We start from the raw sequence: 25,876 nt of genomic DNA, 5'->3' as shown, positions 1-25,876 counted from the left end.
TTATAATTTATGTATAACAGGAAGGACTTGTAATCGAAATCAGTACCGCATCGTTGTAAGAGCGAAAAAGAGTGAACTATTTATTGTAAGTGTTGTATCAGGGGATCGAATCACGGACTTATTCTTCGGAAAACAATCACTTCAACACACGACGCGTTTATTCAAACTAACAACTAATTTATTGACGGATTATCAAGGCGGTTTATTCTTTACTTCTGATTGGTACACTTTATTTCGCACGCTGTTGGTGACAAATCTGATCTCTTACTGATCGTCTAATCGAATACCGAATGGAAAAAAGGATCTGACGTGCAAGTCGATCGAAACGCAAAAAAAGGCCAACAAAAGGCATATGCAAATGCATGTTATGCATATTAATATCTGCGATTTTCTACCGCGGAGATGGATTCTAATTCTAGTAATTCAAATTCAAATCGAAAGAGATCTAATTACTATGTTTCGCTTGTGTGAACCGTAACATAGGCCGGCCACCTGAAATGTCTCATTTCACTACAAAAAAACTAATCTATCTATCTAGCGAAATACATAATCTTCAACATAATAGATTTACTCACTGCTGCTTTGAAGAGTCTTCTACGACGATACCTGGGCTGGAGTGGTCAGTTGCTTCATCTGTGTAGATCATCTCTTCCTCGTCCGTCCGTGGGCAGCGGACACAGCTTCGTCACCGCTCGTTTCATAGTCGCTCCGGTTGGAGTGCGAATTGTTACCACGCGCGTAACACCATCTTGTCCGGGATGCAGTTCCACTACACGAACGAGAGGCCAGCGTACGGGTGGTAGGCAGCTGTCTTGCAGGATCATCACTTGACCAATTTTCAGTACGACACGTTGTGGGTTACTAGCAGATAAGCGTTGAAGCTCCTTCAGGTATTCTGTCCGCCAGTGGTACCAGAACAGCTGCTGCTTCTGCTGAACAACATCGTACCGGTTTCTAAGCCGGTTTACTGGAACGTCCTTCATATCCGGATAAGGTAGGGCTTGCAAGGATGAGCCGATCAAAAAATGGCTTGGCGTAATGGCTTGAAAGTCGTTTGGATCTTCTGAAAGCGGGGCTAATGGCCTCGAATTCATTGCACCTTCAATTATCACTAGGATCGTTACTAGGTCCTCGTACAGCAACGGTGAGCTACCCAACTGACGAAGTAGATGCTTTTTTGCGACCTTCACCCCGGCTTCCCAAAGGCCGCCGAAGTTAGGGGCACGAGGTGGGATCATGTGCCACTGTATTCCATCAGTAGCGAGAGCGGACGAGATACGATTTATTTCGTCGGTATTTGAGAGCATTCGATAGAGGGCATGTAACTCAATTTTTGCCCCGACAAAATTAGTGGCATTGTCTGAGTATATATGTTCGGGCTTTCCTCGTCTAGCTATGAAACGCTGGAGAGCTGAGAGGAATGAAGCTGTCGATAGATCACCGACCAGCTCAATGTGTACAGCTTTAGTGTTGAAACACACAACGAGGGCAATATAGGCTTTGGTGGAGGCTGACTTACAAATACTGGGCCACAATAGTCGATTCCTGTGGATGCGAAAGGGCGACTTGGTGTAACTCGGGCAAGGGGAAGCTGACCAACACGCTGTTGCAAGGGGCGAGGGTTTGCACGCGTACAGCGATAGCATGTTCGAATTACGCTACGCACTGCTCTCCTTCCATTAGTGGGCCAATATTCGTTGCGCACTACGCCAAGCGTAAGTGATATTCCCCCGTGGATCAATTTACAGTGGTATGACATCAACAACAATCTGGTAAATTTGTGAAAATCAGGTAGAAGTATTTGATGTTTTGTTGGAAATAAAGGGTTGATTGGTGGTGGACTGCGAGCGAACAAAGTTGTAGTTTTCCGTTCGCACTCTACATCAGCAAGTTTTGTTTGCGAAAGGTTTAGCTTCGGCCAGTTTTCCTCCCCCTCTCTCAACCAATCTGGGCCATAGATCCATTCTCTGCTGCTTACACGCAAAAAAATTGTGCGGTAAAAACTACCATTTTAGGGGGTTAACTTGAGCGCTCGCACCGGCAATTTTCAGCAGACCAGAAATGCGCTTGATTTTACCATGTCTGTAGTCGAAATCAGATTGTTGTAAATTATTTCTGTCAAATGTATCAGTAATGTGGTGGGATGTACCGTAAACATAGTAAATTGGTCTGAAATTCCATGGTAGTTTCAAGAATGGGCGTAGTCAGCTAAAATAGTAATTTTACCACAGAATTTTTCCCCGTGTAGGAATTGCGGGACGGGCATCCCACGAGAAACAAGATCAGCAGGGTTGCTCACTCCAGGTACATGAAACCATCTAGAACTGTTTGTCATGGTGTGAATGTCTGCTACTCGGTTTGAAACGAAAGTTTTCCATGTCTGGTGGTGAGCGGAGCCAGTGTAGCACTACCGTTGAGTCGGTCCAATAGAAGACGGGAGTGGTTTCCATTTTCAGTGCAGAAACAACCCTTGATGATAATTGAGCACCCAGTTGAGCTGCACACAGTTCCAGTCTGGGAATGCTGCGCTTCTTCAAAGGTGCTACGCGTGATTTTGATGCGAGTAACACCACCTTCACTGCGCCGTTGGGTTTCAGAGTCCGAGCATAAACACAGGTTCCGTAGGCTGATTCGGAGGCATCCGCGAAGCAATGAAACTGCACCTCCCCCACATCAAAGGCCAATCTACTGATTCGGAAGTCGGACAGCAGGGTCAAATCCTTCACATAACTCTCCCAAATGGTTCGTATCTCCACAGGCACTTCTTCATTCCAGTCGATCGAAATTGTCCACAGGAGTTGCATCAGAATTTTGGCACGAACTATAACAGGTGCGATCAGACCCAAGGGATCATATAGTTGGGCAATGACGGACAAAATTTTACTTTTGGTGATTGGAGCATCTACCAAGAAAGGGCCAACGTTGAAGCGAAATTGGTCGGATGCAGGACCCCAAGAAATTCCCAAAGCTTTTATCGCTTCGTCCGGGTCGAAATTTTGGCTGGATGGATTGGCTAAATTTTCAGATGGTACACCTTCCAAAACTTCGGAGAAATTTGAGCACCACTTCCTAAGGGGAAACCCTCCACGTCTCAGCAATTCATCCATCTCCTTGCGTAGTTGGATGGCTTGTGAAATAGTCGCTACGCTTCGAATAAAATCATCCATATAGAAGTCTTGCTTGAGTGCTGATGCTGCGAGAGGAAACGAATCACCTTCGTCTTCGGCAAGTTGAAGCAGCGTTCGTGTTGCGAGAAACGACGATGGGGCTAATTCATAGGTCACTCTGGCCATTTCATATTTAGTAATTGGATCGCTCTTGTTGAAGCGCCACAACACACGCTGCAGGGGACGATCGTCAGGATGGATTTCAACTTGGCGGGACATTTTCTCGATGTCCGCCAATAGTACAACCTTATGCCTTCGGAGACGAATAACGATGTCCAACAGTTCATCCTGGATGACAGGGCCGACAAGTAGTGCTTCATTTAATGAAAATCCTGAGCTAGTTTTAGCGGAGGCGTCAAACACGCTCCGCACCTTGGTAGTGGAACTGGATTTCTTCTGAACCGCATGATGAGGAATGTAGCAAACCGTGTGTGGTTCAGGTTCAGTTGGGGGTACCTTTCGCATGTGTCCCAGTTCAATAAATGCAGCGATAAATGCATGATATCTCTCTTTCAGGATGGGATTACTATCCAATCTCCGTTCTAAACCTTCTAACCGCCGCTTGGAGTTGACCAAAGATTCGCCTACCATATCTTGGAAATTGTCCTTTTTGGGATATCTTACAATGTACCGGCCGTCGGGATTTCTCGATACCGTTTTCCTATAATACTCCTCACAATATTGCTCGGTTGGTGAAGGGAGGGCTCTATCCAGTTCTTCCAACTTCCAAAATTTCTCTATGTTCTGATTAAGTGAATCAAGAGTGGACATACAGCATACTAAGGTGTGGGGCATTGCCTCATAGGAAGCCTATCCCGAAACGAACCATCCAAATTTGCTTTCTACAAGCGTTGGTGCTTTAGGGCCTAATGGAAACCGACCACCTTGTAGGATTGCATAAAAGTGTTCCGCACCGATGATGAGATCTACTTTTCTAGGCACATTGACCTCTGGATCGGCGAGATCAATTTGATTGGGGATAATCCAGTTCGTTATTGGGATCGTAACAGCGGGGAGATCTGAAGTCAGTTTCTTGAGTACCAAGCAATTGAGCGGAATAGAGAAATCTCCGAATCTCGATCTAGCTTCGGTATTAACCGAACAAACTGCTCGAATTTGGGACTCACCAACACCGAGAATAGGTTGCTCAATCCTATGCCGAACCAATCAAAGCTGCTGGCAAAGTCGGTCACTCATGAGACTACATTGCGATCCACTGTCTAATAAGGCTCGTGCTAGATGTTCGTTCCCATAACCGTCCAGAACCTTGACGACGATGGTAAAGAGGAACACGTTGACGCCGCGGGGTTCTACCACCGAATTGGAGGATATTACGTTTGCTCCACCAGATGAATTCGAAACTACATCAACGTTCGCAGCACTTTGTTTTGGAGGAGAGGCAACCGGCCGATTGACCTGATTGGAGCTTGAATTTCCCGCATTCGTTCCTGAAGAATCAAACCCTGGATGCAATAGGGTGTGATGCCGCTTCTGACAATGCCGGCAAGAAAAATTGGAGGAACAATTCCGTGCAAAATGATTGCTTCTGAAGCAGTTGCTACAGATACGTTTGGTATTCACCAAGTTCAAGCGGTCCTTCAACTGCATCTTTTCAAACACCGGGCATTTGACCAAAGGATGACAATCGCTGCACGCAAGGCAGCTGGGCTGTGTATGTTCCACTGCAGAGAACGAGTTGATCTTCGGAGAAGAGTTGGATTGCTGCTTCGATTGCCTGACAGGGGGATAGTGCTTTCCTTGGGACATGTAGGGTTGCTCAGCCGAAATGTGTAACGATTCCAAGGTACGAATCTTCCGCGTCAGAAAATGTATTAGGTTTTCGTAAGTTGGATCTTCATTACCAGAAACAAATTCTTCCCATTCTTTCAGAGTATGATCGTCGATCCGCGCGCACAAAAGCTGAACAAGGAGACTACACCACTGTGCTGTCGGCTCACCAAGTTGATTCAAAATCTTCACATGCCGCTGGAAATCTTCTACCACGTTCCGAAGTGCGACTGGGGATTTTCCGGATACCTTCGTATGGACCATCAACGACTGCAAGTACTTTTTCTTCAGTAGATAGGAATTGGAGTAGCGATCAAGAAGAGCCTCCCAAGCGAGAGCATAATTATTCGCCGTAATTGTGAGGGATTCGATCAACTTTAATGCATCGCCACGCAAAGCCGATCGCAAATATTGGAACTTTTGGACGCAAGGAATTTCTGGCGATGAGTGGATTAACGAAGAGAACGAATCGCGGAACGTCAACCAATCGTTCATATCGCCATCGAATCGTGGGAGTTCAATGGTTGGGAGCTTCACACCGGTTACATGAGCAATGGCAGGTGCCACTTGCTGGTTTAGAGGTTGCGCTGGGTTGGGAGGGGGGATATCCTTCGACATGAGACCGCCTTTTACCCGGAAAAATTGTTCTTCCACCTTAGCCCTTACCTTCGCGTTTGCCGCCACAAATGCTGGAGAATCATCAAACGTCTCGTATTCGCCTTGAATTGATTCGAATGCCTCCATCAATTTATCGAGTCTACTCAGACGAATCGTTATCTCATGTTTGTCTCGTTCTGCATCGAAATTTACCAGGAAGTCCTCTATTCGTTGGATGGAATCCATGGTGTTTTTCCGCTTCAGCTCCTTCGACTTCATTTTCTTCTCCGCCATGATGACTAGATGATGATGACGTCACCGGAGGCTGTGAATGGACAGGAGACACAGGAAGCACCTTTTGGATGACGGTAAGTATTTGGACTGACACTCACCTGTGCCCGTCCAATGAGAGGCCTTTTATTAAGATGACTATTGGGATGGGTTGGATTGCCAAGATGGGATGCACTGAATCCTATCGGCACTGAAAACCTTTCGAGTGCGTGGATGACGGGCCTTGTCGAACACGATAGGGATGATAAACAGATAGGCGGTAGCGGTTAGGAATACCAGGGTATGCACCGGCAGCAGCTGCAACCGCGTGCCCAACACCAACAGCAGCAACACGTGTAGATCCTAAATTGGTCAGAAAAAGACCCAGGAAGTACCTCTCAAAGCACAATAGATGGATGGACAGATACTCACATGGAGCCTGTCTTCAACAGGCCTTGTACTTTTTTAGCAGGTACTGCTATCTGGAACAATCCTTCCGAAGGGTGAAAGTGGGGTTAGCTTGGGTCCGAGCGTCGTGGTGATTCCAGGGAAAATTCAACACCCGTGATCCTGGTCACGGCACCAAAAATGTTGTATCAGGGGGTCGAATCACGGGCTTATTCTTCGGAAAACAATCACTTCAACACACGACGCGTTCATTCAAACTAACAACTAATTTATTGACTGATAATCCGTTTAGGCGGTTTATTCTTTACTTCTGATTGGTACACTTTATTTCGCACGCTGTTGGTGACAAATCTGATCTCTTACTGATCGTCTAATCGAATACCGAATGGAAAAAAGGATCTGACGTACAAGTCGATCGAAACGCAAAAAAAGGCCAACAAAAGGCATATGCAAATGCATGTTATGCATATTAATATCTGCGATTTTCTACCGCGGAGATGGATTCTAATTCTAGTAATCCAAATTCAAATCGAAAGAGATCTAATTACTATGTTTCGCTTGTGTGAACCGTAACAGTAAGTTTGAAATCAATTAGGGTGGACTATGTAATTAAAATAAAATATTTTCAGTTTGAGCTGAGCGTAAAACGACTGCTACAAAAAGGAAGTTTTCATCTCGATCGATTCCGAACATGTACCATGTACAAGATATCTGTATTTATTTATTAAAATCACTTTTTTTCATTGTGATTCATTCAATTAGAACTGAAATGCTCACCATGTGTCAAAAAAACTAATAGTATTTGATTTTAGACAGAGATACAATGGATTTATGATTGATGGTAATCAATTTTTAAATTAATCAATTTTTGCAGCTAACAAGTTTGCTTGTGTTAGTGTACGTGTAGTACCAGTTTTTTAATAGTATCAGTGGGGGCGTAAGAATATAACCTAAAACGAAGCAATGGTGTGAAAACATTCAACATATTCAAGTATTTATGGTATATTGACGAATGATCCACTTACCCCACTGATACACTCCCCCCACCGTACCTTAAAGAAATTGCATTCTGTTGGTCAAATTGATTGACCTTTCGATAGTTATAGGGTAAAAGCACCGGTTTTGGCCAGCCTAAGAGAAAATGTCAATAAAAAAATAAATGGGAAGCCGTATTTATACTACAAATATGTCAAATGCAAGCTTTCAATCCATATTATGTGTGTAAAATATCAAAACTGAGCTACGGCCATTTTTTCGCTTTGAAAATCCCGTTGGTCAATATAGGCCAACGGAACCAGTTTCGGCCAGAGATTTATCTTCGGTTCCTGAATTGGCCAAATTAGGTGTATGGGAGTTAAAATTATAACGAAAATGAGTTGTTTTTCTTATGTTTTGAGTCAATTTGGACGAGTAAATGAATGTAGCTCTATCATGTGAATGTGATCTACTGAACACAAAAGGTTTCATGCTGATTGGCTATGTAAAACGGTGTATAATCTCCTATGGCTACAACTGGCGTATGGCCAAAACCGGAGCTTCTACCCTAATTGAAAAAGTTTTTGATTTTTAACAATTCTTCGCTCACTCAAATCAATGTGATGGATTTTACTCAAGTGGCGCAGATCATTGTGCCATAATTCGAAAATTTCTTCAACAAACGCTACACATTAACATGGTTTTGGAAAGAGAAAACATAGGAGCTTCATTTGCAAAAAATAAAAATATTGTTGGCGGCCATATTGTATTTGGCCGCCATATTGAATTTTATCGGAAAAACTGAATTTTCATGGTGTTCGCCACCTGGAATGTCCCACAACACGGGTATCTCCGGTGGTCATACTTGAGTTATTTCGGAAATCCGAAACTCTGAAAAAGCTTCCAAACCAAATGACAGATCTCCCTTAAAATCATAAAGCTACCGCACTGTTGTTAAAGTCTAACCCAGAATTGATTGAAGTCGTGTCCATGGTAGTCCTTAGTCAACCCCGCGGTAATGTAACACCATTTTTTTATCAATAATATCGATATTGGTTGTCCTTAATGTCGATATGATTCCGGGACGAACATCGATATTGGATCCTGTTAATTTTAAACAAAATATAAGTTTTATATTACCCGTAACGCGAGTAGATCACCTTTTCGTGGTGCGTTACGGGGTAAGATCTACTAATTTGAACCCTAGTCTCATCTTGTTTGTCGGGCTAGGGTAATATATTCTGATAATTCAAGGATTCGCGATAAAAAGTCCTTGTTACTGGCAACAGTTTCTGAAAATTTATCTATTTTACCTAGCAGATGGTTAAAGACTTGGAGTTGGTCAGTCCCGAGACTACACTTGAAGCCAAGATAACACTCATGAGTGTTAACTCAACAATGACTGTAAGTACTGGTAATTCAAGGACTCACGTGAATTCTGATTACTAAACAAATTTTCTAGCTTGATTCGGTTTTGCTGCTAGCATTAAGCCCCTGTTTTCTAGTATTTTTCTGAGACTAAACTAAAAGCAAAACAAGGATGTGACTAGAGTTCCGTTGCATGGTAAAATATCAGTAGTACCGATTTGGTTACCTAGTACATGTCGCATTACTCCATTTCCATTGAAAGGTAATGAAGCATCAATTTCTGTACAGTTCTTGTTATGATTCCTCAGAGATCGATTCGATACAAATCGACTATGATGAAAAGGTCACGCTATTTACACCCTTCATAGAAAACCCCTTCAAATCTATAGGAAACTTCTATGGACTTCTGGAAAATCCTGAGTGAGCGCAGTTTTACGTTGGCGCGAATTTATTAATGGGAGATTTGGAAGGACAATCGCACCCGAACAAACAATACAATAAATTCCCAATCTCCATAAAAATACTAATACAATAAGAAAATAAAAAATAATCGGCAAAATTATAAAACTAATCGTTACCCTACTTTCTCTCTTCTAAAATCTCTAGAAACTTCACAACCCATTACGTCCAATGACAAGGAAGAGGAACCAACGAAAATCGACAAACAGGCCGTCGAAGAGAACAAACCAAAGCGAGGTCGCAAACCGCTTAAGGATTCTGCTGCAAAACCGGAAGCAGCTCCCGTTGCCGAAGAGAGCAAACCAGACGACGAACCGGAGCAGCAACCGGAGAAACCCAAGCGAGGTCGTAAAACACTTCCGGCACCGCCTTCGGAGTCATCCGACGACGCCGAAGAATCGGCTCCACCAAAAGCTCCAAAAACTCCCGTTGCCCGGCGGATGACAACGGCTTTGGTATCGGCCCCGGCCGCAGAAGACACCGGAAGCAGCCGATCCGGCAGGAAGATTAAACCGAAAAAGTTCTTCGGTGAAGATGAACCGGTTTCGGCCTCTAAGCCTAAAGCTGCCGCTCCTGTGAACGGTACAGGAGGTGGCCGCGGAAGACGAAAGACACTGGCAGCCGAGCTGGACAAAGCCAGCGACAGCGTCGAGGCGAAGGAGGATAAGGCTGAGGAGGTGGTGATGGCGGCTCCACAAGCAGAAGTGGAAAAGTGTCCTTCTCGAGAGGAGATTCTGGCCGTTGTTGGGGCGGTGGATCCGGTTAAACAAGCTGAGGAACAACCCGATGCGAAGGTGGAGGAGGAGAACCAGGAGGTGAAGAAAGACGATGAGCCAACTCCAATGGAGGAAGATCTTCCGCAAGAGCCGGAACCGGAACCGATTACCACCCCCGTCGTCGGGTAAGTGCCCCTCCATCTTCTTCTTGTTGAATCGAAATCGTTGCAATGAAGTTACGTGCGCATGACAATACACGGCACACACACCCTCCCCCTCCTCCTTCTCCTGATCCTGATCCTCCCCAATGGTTCCAGCGTTTCCCGCGCTGCTGTTTGGAGAGGAGCAAAATGTTTTGTTTTACACTTAATTTTAGAAGTGCACGAAATAGGTGCAACAGATACTGAGAGATATAGTATATGTAGTAGAGGACCAAAGGTTAGAAGGCGACGAGGGTCCGAGAGGATTTCCTATTTGATGATCTCCGCCCAAAGTGTTGGAGCGTTTTTTTTTTAAATCCCGTTTTAATACTTCTACTGTATGTGTAATTTCTTTTTTAAAACTTATTTCACTTGAAATATGTAGGTTGTAAGGCAGTATTTTTGGAATTAAACTCGATTTCTGAAATGGTAAATTTTGCGTTTTTTTTATTATTTCGGACTGGCATGGCAATTCCCTTCGGTTGATACTTCCACATATTACTTACCGATGAGTTTCCAGTTCCTTATCAGATTATTGGCGTCATCATTTATTCTGTTTCTTGCAATGAATGGCCGAAGATCAAAAATATGGGTTTCACCGCTTGAACCATCGAGTCCTCCAGAACGGGACCCCTCATTCCTGCGCCTCTGTTTCTACTTTGCTCTTGTACTTTTTCCTCGCAAAACATTGGGGTGGTTCTCTTTTATAAAACAATTAATCAAAGCTAAACGTTGCCACCTCTCTTGGACTTCTTAAAGATAGTGAGTATTTTTTAATAATAGCTGGGAAAATGAGACACATCTGGATGATAAAACTAGCTTATCCGGGCCCATTGTAATCAGATTCCAATACCATATTAAATATTTCAAGAAATTTTCTCAGTTACCATAGTGCTTGAACCCTTTGAAGCTTCTCCGCTGTATGAAGTTGTCTTTTCTGCTTGCAATGCTAAAAAGAATGATTTTCAACTTATGAAAACTAGGTGGTGGTTGTGCGCAATCGTCGATCGCGAGCAAAAGCGATACGAGCGCCTCGAGTGAGCAGTGAACACACTATCAAATATTATAATTGGGCGCTATTTTGTTGTACAATGAAATATATCTAGGTGTTTTTGTCAGTTTGTGTCAAGGTTTCCCCTAGAAATTGTGTGCTTTACATGTAGGTACATAAGTACTAGGCTGCCTAGTGATCCTCCGGTGTCCACTAAGAATGTAGACATGAGTGTGGTGCACAGTCAAAAGACGTGCCCATCTTCAGTTAAGTTAATTCGGTGGTCATATATTTTTATGACCACCGAATTAACTTAACTGAAGATGGGCACGTCTTTTGACTGTGCACCACATGAGCCTACCAAACAGCTGTCCAAGAGATTTTGATAAAGATCTTACTAAACTCCAAAGGAAAAACTTACAGGTCAGGTACCTATTTGCGAAGATTTCAATTCCTACCAATAATTTGTAAAATATATTCACAGGAGCTTCATGATACCTACCTTGATCGCTAAAGCGTAGCGTCACGCCATTGCCGGGCGTATTGTAGAGCTCCATCGTCGTCGGTCTTGGGCGAAACTTCTCCAGTTGTTCCGAACGTTTAGGGTCGCCAGGTCCTCTTCCACTGCGTACAGCCAGCGTATTCGTGGTCTTCCTCGAAGCCGCCGACCTCTATTCTTTCTTCCGACATTCGCACTAAGTGCCGTATTTTAAACACTTGATAATATTCGCATCTTTGTACATTTGATACAACTCGTGATTCATGCGTCTGTGCCACACACCATTTTCGAGTTTCCCACCGAGTATTGTATTGTCCATGTACTTTGTTTTAGTAGAATTAATGGTCAGGCCTTTCCTCGCTGTCTCCCTCTTCAGAGGCACGAAGGCCTCTTGCACTGACCTGCGATCGATTCCAATTAAGCCTATGTCGTCCGCAAAGCCAAGCAGCATGTGCGACCTTATGATAATAGTGCCATTTCTCTGCACGCCAGATCTCCTAATAGCACCCTCGAGTGCAATGTTGAACAGTAAATTCGAAAATGCGTCTCCCTGCTTCAATCCGTCTAACGTCACGAACGAGGTTGACACCTCGTCTGTGATCCGAACACTTGATTTCGAACCATCCAGCGTAGCACGTATCAGCCTAATTAGTTTCGCCGGAAAACCATTTTCAGACATTATCTGCCAAAGCTCATTTCTTTTCACTGAGTCGTACGCCGCCTTGAAATCAATTAAACAGATGGTGAGTCTGCAAGTTATACTCCCGGAATTTGTCTAGGATCATTCGCAAGCTAAACATCTGGTCCGTTGTCGAACGGCCCTCACGAAAACCAGCTTGGTATTCGCCGACGAAGGACTCCTCGAGCGGTCTCAGTCTGTTAAACAGGATGCGCGACAGAATTTTGTACGCCGAATTCAGCAGGGTAATTCCTCTGTAATTGACACACTACAGTCTGTGCCCTTTCTTGTAGATAGGGCGGATGAGGCCACACGGTGTGCTGGAACACACATATTATCGAACTTGCATGAACCTCCGATCTTTTTTCACTAAAAGTTAACCTTGATAGTCAAGAAAAGCTTGCGGAGAATTAAAAAATCTTTCATCGGCAAAAAATTGAAAAAAGTTGATTTTTGTATTTTTACCCTTCTCCCATATATGAGTTCATAGGAGAATATTAGAGTTACACTAATTTTGATGCATTGCAGTAGCTCAAAGACTTATTTAATATATCTAGATCACGAATCGATTACAAGACGTTGCAAATTGATCATAATATATACCTACATTCACACAATGTGACCAGCCCATGGTGGTATGCCGTTTATTAACGACATCTCATTTTTACATAAATTTATTAAGGTAAACATACTACAACTTATCAAGTTTCAATCAATGTTTCCTATTCTACTGAATAATTGAAATCATTGGAGTTCGTTATTGAACATAAAGCTTTTTTAAGATAACAGACAATTGTTTAATAACATGCAACCATTAAAATAAGCCGCCATACAATTATATAGGGCAATGTACTGTTTCAATTTTGTTTGGTATGTTCACTCTAGCTGATCTTGTTATTCACATTTGTTTTGATTGAAAGATGGAGGAAGATTTTACGCAAACCTGTATACGGTATGTCTACATCCAAAACTAGAACGCATACAAATATTGTAAAATATCGTAACATATACAGGGTTTATACAGAAAATTTAAGATGTGAAAATAAAAAAAATCTATGATAGTCTTATACTGCCCATAAAAGCATAACTGTCCCATATGGATTTTCGAACCAACACCTTTCTTCGTCGCCACATTCATGTTTTTATGTGTACTTTACTATGCATATAAAATTTAACACACTTTGTTCGGAAAAGTTGCGGAAAAATATGAAGCGTGTGCAGTCCCATATTGAAAATAAAGGCATAACAGTCTCCATATAGACTTTCAATGCGAATAACAATTGCAAAACGTGCGTTGTGCAAGATTATATTTTTTGCTGATCAATAGAAGCAAAATGAGTTGTGTGTGCGGTGGTGCTAAATAAATATGGCATGCAGAAATGCACTAGAAAATTATGAACATTTAGATGGGAAGACGAAACTCAAACCTTGAGCGCAATTTTCTCAATGCCTATTATTTCCATATGGGACAGTTATGCCTTTATGTGCAGTATATTCCTTGTATGAGTAACAATATTATATAATATTTGAAAAGTTGTCATGCCGATTTATATTGAAATCTTGCAGCCGATGGTTGGGTGCGTTTGCTAAAACCTCACATCATTAACGTATCCTTAGTTACCTTCACATACTTAAGCTTAATACATACCATAAAACGGGGTAACTTTGATAGTTTTTTGAGAGAAAATCGAAATATTTTATTTTTTATTTGTAAAACAAGCACTGATTTGTTAGTTATCGATTGTACATGAAAGATTGCATAACGGTTCGATCTTAATGAATCTATAGTTTTTCATATAATCGAAAGTCAGTTTTTGGTAATGGGGTAACATTGATAATGAGTAGATAAGCACATGAAAATCCGAAACAAACTATTGTTTGACATCATCACAGTTTGAATTGGATTGGAGAATGTTAATAGAGAAACTGGATTAGATTTTATCAATTAAAGTACAAAATTTATTGAACAAAAAACATCTTTAAAAGGGTTTTTAGTCAAAACAAACATAATAAACACCATTATAAGTTGATAAGAATGGGTATAAAAATATATCTCTGAATAGATATCTATCGATAATCATGTTTCGACATTGAATTCACCATAAATCAATCGTTTTTGGAACATGAATGAGCATAAATCGACTGAATCCCGTAAAGTACATGAGGCGTTGCATACCTCTAGGTTTTTAATGTTATATGGGAATTTGTAACTTTGATTACAAAAATGTTTCCAAATTGTAAAACTGTTTTTCGCTATGAGGTTTGATACCGGATTCATGTTCTACTATAGCTAGGCCATCAAGCATACGTACCGAACTCATTATAGTTTCATGAAATAGTGATAGTAAAACAGATTGTTTGTGAGCGTTTTGAAAGTACCAAAATCTCATCATTTTTTAATATTCGAATATAAAGCCTCACATACTCTTGATTGGCACGAAAACAGCTCAGAGGTGAAGTGTCACACTGATACTCATTAGTTTCGTATTCGTTTTGCTTAACTGAATAACATAATTTTGGTTATTTTGTTTAGTGTACGTTGCGGATCCCGCACTATCAAAGTTACCCGCATTTTCAAAGATACCTCGTTTTACGATAATAAAATTTATGTGTCCATGTTGGTTATTGAAATTGTTGTGTCTATTTCGCAAAATGTGCCCTCCATAAGTGCGAAGTCGTGAATAAAAGGGCTGGATTACGTTGGATCGATTTGTTACCGTCGCCACATTTATCCGAAGTAATCCAGCCCTTTTACTCAAAATCAGGCACTTCAAACCCCAAATATAATGTGCGCATTGCATATGAGTAGATTAGTGACTGCACAAAACTTGTATCACGATGAGCTTGAGACCACCTTAAGGCTATATAAGCCATTCACTTTTAATCATGTTATAGTGAACCCGCTTTCAAGAAGTTTGCGCGTATAAGCACATGAATACAGCTTATACTGCCATGTGTATCAATTTCTGGGAATTCCTATTCTGATTAGAAAACTATACCACATACGTAAAATATTACTGATTTGATTCAGAAAGAAGAATACAAAGCGTTCGTATGAGCTTTTCTGAAGTGAAAAGTGAAATTTCCATTATATAAAATACGGCATACCACCATGGGCTGGTCATATTATGTCAGTGTATGTAGGAAATGATGCTTAAATCTAAGAATTCATTCATGTTAAAGATATGTCATGTCAAATTGGTCATTAGGTCGTTAAAAGTCATCATATTAGTGTATCCCTAATATTCTCCTAGGAACTCATATATGGAAAAAGGGTAAAAATACAAAAATCGTCTTTTTTCAATTTTTTGCCGATGAAAGATTTTTTAATATTCAGCAAGCTTTTTTTGACTACCAAGGCTAACATTTAGTGAAAAAAGATCGGAGGTTCATGCAAGTCCGATAATATGTGTGTTCCAGCACACCGTGGGCCATCCAACCAGCCGGTGGGCAATTCTTTGTCCTCCCATACCTTCAGAAGTACTCGGTGGATCGACTGGTAAAGCTGCTCGCTTCCGTGCTTGAGAAGCTCGACCGGGACCTTCCCAGCAGCCTTACAGTTCTTCAGCTCGCTGATAGCCTTTTTAACCTCTCCTATGGTCGGTGGGTCCACAGCTAGATCGTCATCATCTATGTTCATCCTGTTCCTCGCTACATTTCCATTCTCACCGTTCAACAATTGCTGAAAGTGCTCCTTCCACCTGGCAGCCACCGCCGTTTTATCGGTCAGCAAAGTCCCTTCTCGGTCATTGCACATGGCGGGCACTGTTACGGTATTGTGCCGCGCACCATTGACCGTTGCATAAAATCTCCGCATATCATTCCGGTTCATGCTTTCTTGAGCGTCAGCTACCACAATTTCTTCGTGCTGTCTTTTCTTTCTGCGGTGGAGACGAACCATTCATAGTTTGTTGAAAAATCGTATTGCGTCCCACGGTTATAACGATTAAATGTACAGTCGTACATATTTTACAGATTTGAAATAAAAGCATGAAACGAGCTCACCAATTGAGCTAGCTTTACTTAAGGCATATACACTAACTGAGAAAGAAATCATTCTGGAGACACTAAACTATTTGTTTTTGGTGATAACTAGACCTTGGTATGAACATTCGTGCTATTCATTTCGAAAAATTAACATTTGAAAATCTTGCCTCATATACATATATGTATTTTTATTATTAATAGCAGTTTGCTGAAGAAAAACCAGCTACGAAATTTGTGTTCTCATATGGTAAAGCTACTCCAACCTTACCTAGTAAGAACAAATAAAAAAAATAATTTTGCGACCAAAAAAATTTACCGTTTTAAGCCTGATTTTCTGCTGAACAGGAATCGCTAAAGAAATTTCTCGCCGATTCCTTGCAGAAATTTTCTACAGCGACTCCCATTTGAACTGACAGTTCTTTTCAATTGAGTACTGCGATCAGAAAAAAGCGCATTCTTGATCTATTCCTTGAAGAAATTTCTCATGCATCAAGATAGGCTGAGAAATTACTTGTCAGCAGCGAATCAGGCTTTAAGTTGGAAATCGGACAGGACAGGACTGTTAGCAGGTCTCTTCTTAGATACTTGGTCTCTATTTAAATTGAATCTTTAAAAAAGTCTCTGTTTCTTACGGAAGGTCTTTTATTTTTTTATTTTTATCAAAACGGTCTCTGAAGTCCAAGTCACCTTTTTCCTTATTCTGCTCGCACAGAATCCGGCTTTCAAATCTTGGAGGTACTACACTACCGTGAATCGCAAGTCAGTCCCATCTGTAAAAAGTAGGCATTGAGAAAATGGGCTGTAAAGTTTCTAAACCCGTTTTCCATGTGAATATTCAAAAAATTCCAGAGAATTTAAACATGTTCAATTCTCAATGAAACTTTCACAATTTGCTCTTCACTACGATGTTCTTCCGGGAAAAATATAAAGATGATCAAAACACGGTTTATTTTTGTGTTACACGTTGCGAAAATCTGTAGTGGGACTGATATGCGATTACTTTTCATTATGGGACAATTTGACTGGGTGTTTTTTCCTTGTTTTTCCGAACAAATCTTATTATCTTATTAGTGCAGCTGAAAGAGCATTGGAAAAATATGTTGAAAACTGAATACAACTCAATTTTGACGAAAATGCAGATGGGACTGACTTGCGATTCACGGCAGTACACCTCTAGAAACTATTACGCGATTATTTCAGAGGTTCTTCAGCATTTTCTTTTCAGATTCCTCGAGAAAAACTTCAGAAATTATGTTGGTGATTTCTTCAGAGATTTATTCTGGCATACTTTTAGAAACTCCTCCAGAAACTCATCTATTGATTCCTTTACCTATTCTCCCAAAAAATCTTCCAGCTGTGTTTCAAGGGATGCTTAGTGACCAGAATTGGCTCCGAAAAATCCAGGACCACTCTCAACGCTTCTAGCTCTAGTAATTTGCCAGAGACTATCTCAGGATTTCCTCCAGATATTTTATGACTAATTTTTCCAACGATTTCCCCAGTTGTTATAGGATTTTCCAGAGGTTCCTATAGGGTTTATTCCAAGAAAATCCACATTCATTTCAGAGTTTTTGAAGTAATTTGTTTTTTGTTTTTCAGGAAGATCTACTAGAAATCCTACGCCAATGATTGGCAATCTAGTATGAATTCTTACAATAATTCATCCACATATACTTCTAGGAATTGTTCGAAAAGTTCCTCCAAAATTAGAGCAAATATTTTGAATACACTTCTAGGAAATCCTCAATATTTTCGTCCTGAAGTTCCTCATGAGCTACTCCAGGAATTTCTCCAGCATTTCAATCAAGAATTCCTGCAGTTCTTCCGTATAATTAGTAGTAATGTAGTAGTTTCTAAATTGAAATCTTCATGGGTTCTTTAAAAGTTCATTTAAGATTTCACACCAGCTACAGTGTTTCTTCAAGAAATTACTGCAGCTCTGCAGCAATCCAGAGTTTTGAGTGGGAGTTAATCAATGCTCGAAAACTTATTGATACAGACTCAAGTCAAAAAAGTATACAAACTTACTTTATCGATCCTACGTGTATTGCAGACGAAATTCTACACGTTTCGCTCTAAACCAACTCGATTTTTCACTTTTAGAACGTTTAATTTCCGGATTTACAAAATGACGAAAGTAAGATTTTCAACTTTCGCAACCTAACCCCTACTTTCGCCTCCCCGCTGTATGGAGAGACAAAGTGACTTAACCACGAATCAAAACAAAACACTACTTGAGTCAATTTTACACTGGTAGAAAAACGTCGCAAGTAATTGAATAAAACGGCTTATAATTTTGTCATAAAATTCTTGTGTGAAATAATAGGAACTCCATAGTTTTTGAACGCGAGCTCATTGTATGCAAAATTTAAGCAATGTACACGTCGAAAAAATGTTCAAAAGGTGATTCATTTTAAAACAGTTTTAGAAGACAGGTTGTGATTCTTCTGAATTAATTTTCTCCAAACCGTATGGAAGTTACTTACGTCGATTTGAAAAAGTAATCGAGAATGGTTATTTTTGAACTTAAACAAATCTCATCATATGTTACTACAGGGCTACTTTTTGAAATACCTCCCGGATAATATAAGGAAAATCTTCAAAAATAGCTATTATCCTCGAGAAATCTCTGGGGAAAAAAGTATTTGAAGACTCCCTTGGGAAATTTCTCAAAGAATTTGTGGAGGAATTCCTGTAGCAATCTTTGGAGGAAGCTATGAAGAAAATTCTAAAGACATTCGTAGAGAATTTTTTGGTTGAAATGTTGGAGAAATCTTTAACGATAATTGTGTAGAAAATGCCTGGAAAAATATTGGTTTAATTCCAAAAGATGTTCTTAACGAGAATCTTAGAGGAAATGCTAGAGAAAGTGAAAGGTATAATCATTGGATAAATTTTTGTAGGAATTAGGTTTTTCTTGAAAAAAATCAGATAAAATCTGAAAATCCTGGTTTCCTGATGGAATCTCTAAGATGATTTCTATGGTTATCCTTGGAAAAAATCTAAAATGATACTTTCAAAGGGATTCTTTAGAAAGTAAGAATCACTAAATGAACTTCTGTAACTATTGGTAGCTTAGAGGGGAGCCTCTCTGAGACTTCCTGATACATAAACTCAGGGTCGGTATGCTTATTCTTTGCAGTCTTACACGAGGCAGGGAATAATCACACGGTCATACATAAAAAACTAACGTCAAATCCCGTATGCGTTGTGCCCTCTTCCACACTCGGGATTGATAGCCTAATAACTATTGCTTAGCGAACAAAAGGTAATGATATCTGTCATGGCCCGTTTTTACTTGTTTTTAGTCGTATCTACCTCTTCTATCTTCTTCATTCTTTACTTTTTATCTGTCACTCATACGTTCATACAAATTGTGGACAATAAACATTGTCCTTTGCATTTGACCTTCAACAATTTCCCTTCGAATGAAACACTGACAACGTAATAACCAAAAAGTTAACATATGCCGCATAAGTTCAGAGAGATGCAGCGGATTTCATATGCAACATAAATCTATTCTCCTTTCCTTTTTGACCTGCATTCTAACACGACGTAAGATTAGCATTTATACCAGGGCTGCCCAACGTACGGCCCATTTTGTACGGCGTCATTTTGTGCGGCCCGCGAAGAGCTTGAAGACGATTCTCATATCTGGTCCACAGACTGATCTGTTTATTTGAAGTTAGAACATACCAAGCATCATTGTTTAAAGTTTCGATTGAATTTCACGCTAATATTTCAACTAATATGATGACTCAATTAGTATTTAAATCTTCTAAATTTACTTGATATTATATTTTGCTAATACTCAGTAAATCAAATTGTCACCGAAACAAACGCAAACAAAGCAATAAACCTAGCGCTATCGCAATTTTTTGTCCCAACTTTTGCGGATTTCTTGACGGACACATGTAACAACTGATGCACCTTTTTCAACTCGTGATTAATTAGTTGTTGTTAATACTATAACATATGGTAGCTCTCTTCTTTTAAGTTAATAAGCGTTGAAATTATTCTACTTATAAGTGCGAAAAGGAAAAAAATGACCAAAATTATTTTGGGAAAAATGAGATAATTGTTTTTGAGCATCCTTGTAAGGATTCAGTAAGGATTTCACTTAGTATTATATAAAGATCTTGCAAAGGAGTTGTGTATCAAGATTGTTTGAGATTCATAATGAGATATCATACTCTTTAATAATTACAATAATTTTATTGAAATTTATACAACACTTTATCACGACTTTCTTTAATATTTGATAGGCGAGACTGAACTTCAATCGATCTTAAATGAAATATGATGGGAATAAGCTAAATTAGTCGAACAGAATATCGACGCAAAGAATTAATTCTTACAAAATCCTGTACATTGAGTTACAAAAAACTCTCACTAAATTATCAGCAGAATTTTTCAAAAGCTTCTAAACCAAGTTTTTCCACTAAATCCTGTGTGGATCGAATTCTTAACAGGATTTATATACAATCCTGGACAGATATTTCGCAGGATCCATAACAGGATTATAGAATGGAGATTCTGTGTTGGATTGTTACCAAATGAATTCCTTCATAACCCTAGGCAAAATTGTTAAATAATGGTTGGCGGAATTGTTACAACATTCTAAGTAGGATTCTTATACAGTCGAAGCTCGTTATAGCGGCATCGCAAGGGATCGCCGCACAGTGGCGCATGGCCGGACAAAACCTCAAAAATTCATGTTCTCAAAATCACTCGTCAATATTTTTTGTAGACTTCTATACTATTGAGCGACAATTTCTCAAAATTTGAGATTGATCTGTTCTGTTTTCGATTTTTGGCAGCATCGTAAGTGTGGGAAAGTCAGCAAAATTGGACTGCTCGAAATTCATCAACTATGATTCACCTAGCAAACTTCAAACAGCTGTATCTCAACGAAATCATAACCGATTTAAGCTCAATAGGCTCCATTTGAAAGCGTAGTCATAAGCCTTAGTTTTGGCTATAATTATATAAATTTTAACATATCAAGTTGTTATTTGTAGCAAAAAAAGTTTCAATCAATCTTTCTCCAAAATTTTGTTAAATTTTTCAAAACATCGTACGTTTTATGTGAAGTGTTTCGGGGAAAATGAGTCACTCACTATGAAGCAGCAAATCATCCATACTTTCAAACGTGCAATAGTTTTTCTTGCCCCTTTTTGCCCCTAGAGATGAAAATTCCATTTTCATTTTTCATTATAATTTATCGATTTCATCATTTAAATCTTTATAATTTGTCACAATTCGTTTGAAACTTTAGTGGAATTACTAAAAGGAAGTTAAATTTGTACCTCTAGTTCATGTTTATGCACAAATTTCTGCATTACAACAAAAAAATTTGTAGTATTAGCTTTTTTATACGATTGGATGAAAAAACTTAATTTGGACCAATTTCGCTAGAAAATCGAAATTTCAATTTGACTGTTATTTCCAACGGGATGATATCAGGTATCCAAGATAATTAATAGATTACCATTATCAAGCAATTTGAGACGTATTTGAGGTTTTGTCCGACCTTTGTATGAAGGACCGCCACTGTGCGCCGTTGATGAGATTATAAATGACGTCGTCATAAAGAAGTTAGATGTCGTTATGGAGCATGGAGGAAGAAAATGATCAGAATTTTACTAAAATAATTAAAAAGGCGCAAAAATGGCGTTATACTGAGTGACTACCAAATACATCTCGAATGTCATAATAGAGAACGGTAGAAACATAGAAATGTCGCTACAAATGTTAAAATTACAATGGAAATTTGAAGATATTATTAGAAATGTCGTTATAAAGAGATTTGACACAAATACAGTTGTTGTTATAACGAGTTTTTACTGTAACGTCTTCAACACGATTCTAATACAAAATTAAGTTCAGGATTTTCAGTGCTTCTTGACCTAAATACTAACATAATCTTAAAACACAACTCCTTCGCAAGATCTTGATAGAATACTAAAAATTCTTACTGAATCCTTATAGTAGGATGCTTAAAAACAGTTATTTCAAATTTGTTTTCCAAAATAATTATGATTAAAAATGGATTTTTTTTTTGGCCCGCCGTACAATATTATTGCTGGAATGTGGCCCGCGGCTCAAAAAGGTTGGGCAGGCCTGATTTATACCTTAAGTGTCAACCACTGGCGGCTAATTAAAATCATCTGAGCCAATCGCTAAACGGTAAAGTTTGATTAATAAGAGTCCGTTTACTAACCGTCTATGCTAGTTTGGGACCAAATCTCGCATAACTTCTGATCTCGCCCTAAAAGCCATTGGTAACCATGTGTGTAGCTCGTTGTTACTGAGCATCTGAATGGATTTTCATGTTATTTGATAACGCTATGGGGAAGAAAGGATCAATATCTAGTTGCCCGTGATGTTAGTTTGGATGCTTATTCCTTCATTTGCTCAGAAACAACGAGCTAAGCTTGTGGTTACCAATGGCTTTTAGGGCGTTATCTCAGAGTATGCGAGAAATCTGCACATGCTACCAATATTCTTCGCTTTGCAACTGAATTCATCTTTTGTCTTTTACAGTACGGCGCCGGAAGAGGCAGTAGCTGAGGACATTCCCCAAACAACAGACGAACCGGAACCAATGGAAGAAGACTTGCCCCTAGCTACCGACAATGGCGGAGACTCCGCTTCCCTGGAGGAACCGGTTCAGGAGGGTCAAATCGAATCGCTCGAATCGGAAGGCGTGCATGACGATGAAGCTGAACCCGTGGTCCAGGAGGAAGACGAAAGCACACTGCAGGAACCGGAAACAGTCGAGTCTACCCGGGAGGATTTTCAAGAACACTCCATCCCTCAGACATCTCCGCGTCGCAGTCAGCCGACGACGGAGGAAGCCCCAAAAAGTCCTGCTCCGTTACATGAAGAGCCACCGGCTCCTTTGGAGCAGTCCGATCCGGAGCCGGTGCCTGTAGAGTTGGTGGAGGCTCCGGAAGTAACGGAGGTGGCTGAAGAACCGGAGAATGATGAGATCGCTGAAGATGCGATTGAAGCGCCAGTACAAGAAACTCCCGAAGAACTCCTGTCTGCCATCTTTGAAGAACCTGCTGCTCCGACCCCGGCTGCAGAACCCAGTCAACAAACTGCCGAAGTATCCGCAAGTAGTAGTTTCTCGGAGGCGCTTTGCGTAGAGGAAGAGTCTGCTGAGCAAGTCGGAGTCGAGGTAGCCAAAATTGACGATAGCAAAGATCAACAGCAATACGAGTCGGTGGAATTCCTTGAAATGTCTGGAGCAAGTACTGTTGCCAATGAGCCGGCAACGGTTGAAGAACTTCCGGTAGAGCACACGAATGGTCACGAGGATCAGATGAAGAATCGCATTTCTACGCCGGAACTTGAGGATGATCTCGATGATACCGAAGCCCCGCCCATGGACGATCTTGATGATGAGAAAGAAGACGAACTGCTCGACGATGTCTCTGAATCAAAGGAGGCAACGTTTTCAGAGCGCGATCGTGACAACGAGTCGATCATTGTAATACCCGACACTCCAAAACCTCCCAAGTCCGAATTCGATGCAGAGTTCGATCTGGCCGATAAATCTCCCGTTCCGCAGTCATCGCACACAACGGTTGCCAGGGTCGAATTGCACCATTCACCGGTGATCTCACAAGGAAAAGTACCGACAACTCCCAGAACTCCGGATTCTAAGCCCTCGAAGACATCGTGCAGTCCAGATAAACCCGACGATCAGGATCAAGCCAACGTTCCCCACGAGATCATCGACATTACCGAAAGCCCGATCGCTGTATTGGATCCGAAATTACATCACTCGGAAGGCAAACCCGGCAGTACCACCAGTACTCCGTTGAGGATGGGTACCAAAATGACCGCTAAGGATCGGTTGATCCAGAACAGTCGCAAGCGATCGCTTTCGGCCAGTGACGCTGAAATTGTGAAGAAGAACGTCACATTCCACAGCCCGGCCAACAGCACCATGCTGGTCGATACCATCGACGAACGGTTGAAGAAGAAAAACGAAAGTGCAACCAGTGAGTATATACCTCTGTGGATCAACTGATCAACACAGCCAACTTCACACATTACTATCCTTCAATTCCAGAAATACCCCCAGGGCACCGGAAACGTTCGCTGTCGGAACACAAAGACGCCCAGCAGGATGGGCCAAAGCCGTCGAAGATCAGCAAGCTGCCCAACTTCAAGAACATCCACCAGCAGCAGTTCAGCCGGATGGAATCGATCGAGGAGTTCCACAACCGGAAGGTCCAGCGCGCCAAGGAGATTCTGGCGTCCAGCACCGTGAAGAGTCCGGCGGCGTCCGCCCTGGTCAGGAGTGGTAAGTTGATGCTGAACTCAACGGCTGTTGTTGAAGACTCCCATATCTTCTCAATCAGCTGTTGAAAATCCATTTTCCAACCAGGTACGTCCAGGTCGGTCCTTAACCCTCACCGTTCCACGACTTTAATCGACAATTTCTTCATGAAAAAAAGCGTTTTTATGAAAAGGGCCTTAACACACAATGTTGCAAATGGTCCAATTTTTTTTTAAATCAGTCGATTTTTTTAGTTGTTTTCCAATAGTTAGAGAGTTAATGGTCATTGATCTTCAGGATGCACGATGTACAAAAATATCGAATTTAACCAGTTAACAAGCGTTTATTAGAGTAACGTTCAATCAACAGCCGTAACAAACCTTTTATCCTTTCATTTTCAGCCGAGCGTCCACCCCTTCAGAAGTCGAGCAGCCTCCCGCCCAAGTCGCCCTACAAATCCGGCAACGGAGCCAGCTCGTCGTCGTTCAAACCCGCCGTCGTCCGCCCCCTGATCCCGAAACCCTCGGAATCCCACCACAAGCCACTTTCCGACGCTGACCGGCAGGAGAAGCGCCAGAAACAGTTCCACGCCACCTTCAAGCCCAAGTCCCAGGAAGGAAGCGGCAGTTCGTCGACAGGTAAGGACACTCCGGACGGTGCGCACCGGGTCATCGAACAGAGCCGGCACAAGCAGAGCCAGATCCTCAAGGGCGTGCGAACGAACAAGCGGTTCGAGCTCATGATGAAGTACCGCGATGCGCAGGAATAGGCTCGGTTTTTTGGGTTTCGGAATCGTTGCCACGGTCCCAGTTAGAGATAGTGACTGCAGTTTATTCTAGTTCGTAGGTTTAGTTCTTCATTAGTGTTTTATTAATCTTTTTCCCTTCTTGTTGAAATCCATCTTTCTACTTACAACATTTACCCCGCAATTTAAGCATAGCGAAAGTATTCGCGACAAAATTTTTGCATTCAGACAGGAAACCACAAACTTTGGCTCTTTCTTGTTTTATTGAATTTACTTCTTACTAGTTCTTTATAAAAAATTGACATTGGTACGGGATCGTTTTTGGAGGCACATGAATTGACACAAGAAATAAACATTTTTTCAACCTGTTGCTAGCATTTAAGAGCATCCCCCCTTATCTGTAGTAGTGTGTAGATCTCATTAGGATCACACAAACGTGTAAAGAAATTAACCGTAACCTAAGACATCATTAACCAATAAACAGAGAAGTGAATAATTATCGTAAGAAAGTGTTATTGATCGTTCCGAAATATTTGTTTTCCATAAATCTATTTGTATTTTATTTGATAGCTGTTCTCCGATCATGTTGCACCTTATATTCCTTTCCGCTCTCGATGACCATAAGGACGTGGCCGGTAGCTTTACCAATTATACAGTTTGGAGCCCTCGAAAGCGGGTTCGTTTTTCGTATCGCTGGAAGCTTTGTTTAATTTTCGCGTTTTGCTGAGCAA

The 25,876-nt window shown here is 41.0% G+C and overlaps 1 protein-coding gene across 1 annotated transcript in view; it reads left to right on the top strand.

Annotated features, from left to right (window-relative positions):
• The window catches only part of LOC5570843 (titin), a 32,462-nt gene extending 6,812 nt beyond the window's left edge, over window positions 1-25,650 (top strand). The window contains exons 3-6 of the mRNA XM_021837347.1: window positions 9,180-9,933; window positions 22,651-24,119; window positions 24,191-24,424; window positions 24,802-25,650. Of these exons, the coding sequence (XP_021693039.1) occupies window positions 9,180-9,933; window positions 22,651-24,119; window positions 24,191-24,424; window positions 24,802-25,169 (2,825 nt within the window). The 3' untranslated portion in view covers window positions 25,170-25,650. The remainder of the gene's footprint in view (window positions 1-9,179; window positions 9,934-22,650; window positions 24,120-24,190; window positions 24,425-24,801) is intronic.
• The last annotated feature ends 226 nt before the right edge of the window (window positions 25,651-25,876 follow it).

The sequence above is a fragment of the Aedes aegypti genome, chromosome 1 (assembly GCF_002204515.2).
Source record: "Aedes aegypti strain LVP_AGWG chromosome 1, AaegL5.0 Primary Assembly, whole genome shotgun sequence".
NCBI lineage: Eukaryota > Metazoa > Arthropoda > Insecta > Diptera > Culicidae > Aedes > Aedes aegypti.
The sequence above is the reverse complement of the archived record's forward strand: the minus strand, read 5'-3'. Positions and strand labels throughout refer to the sequence as shown.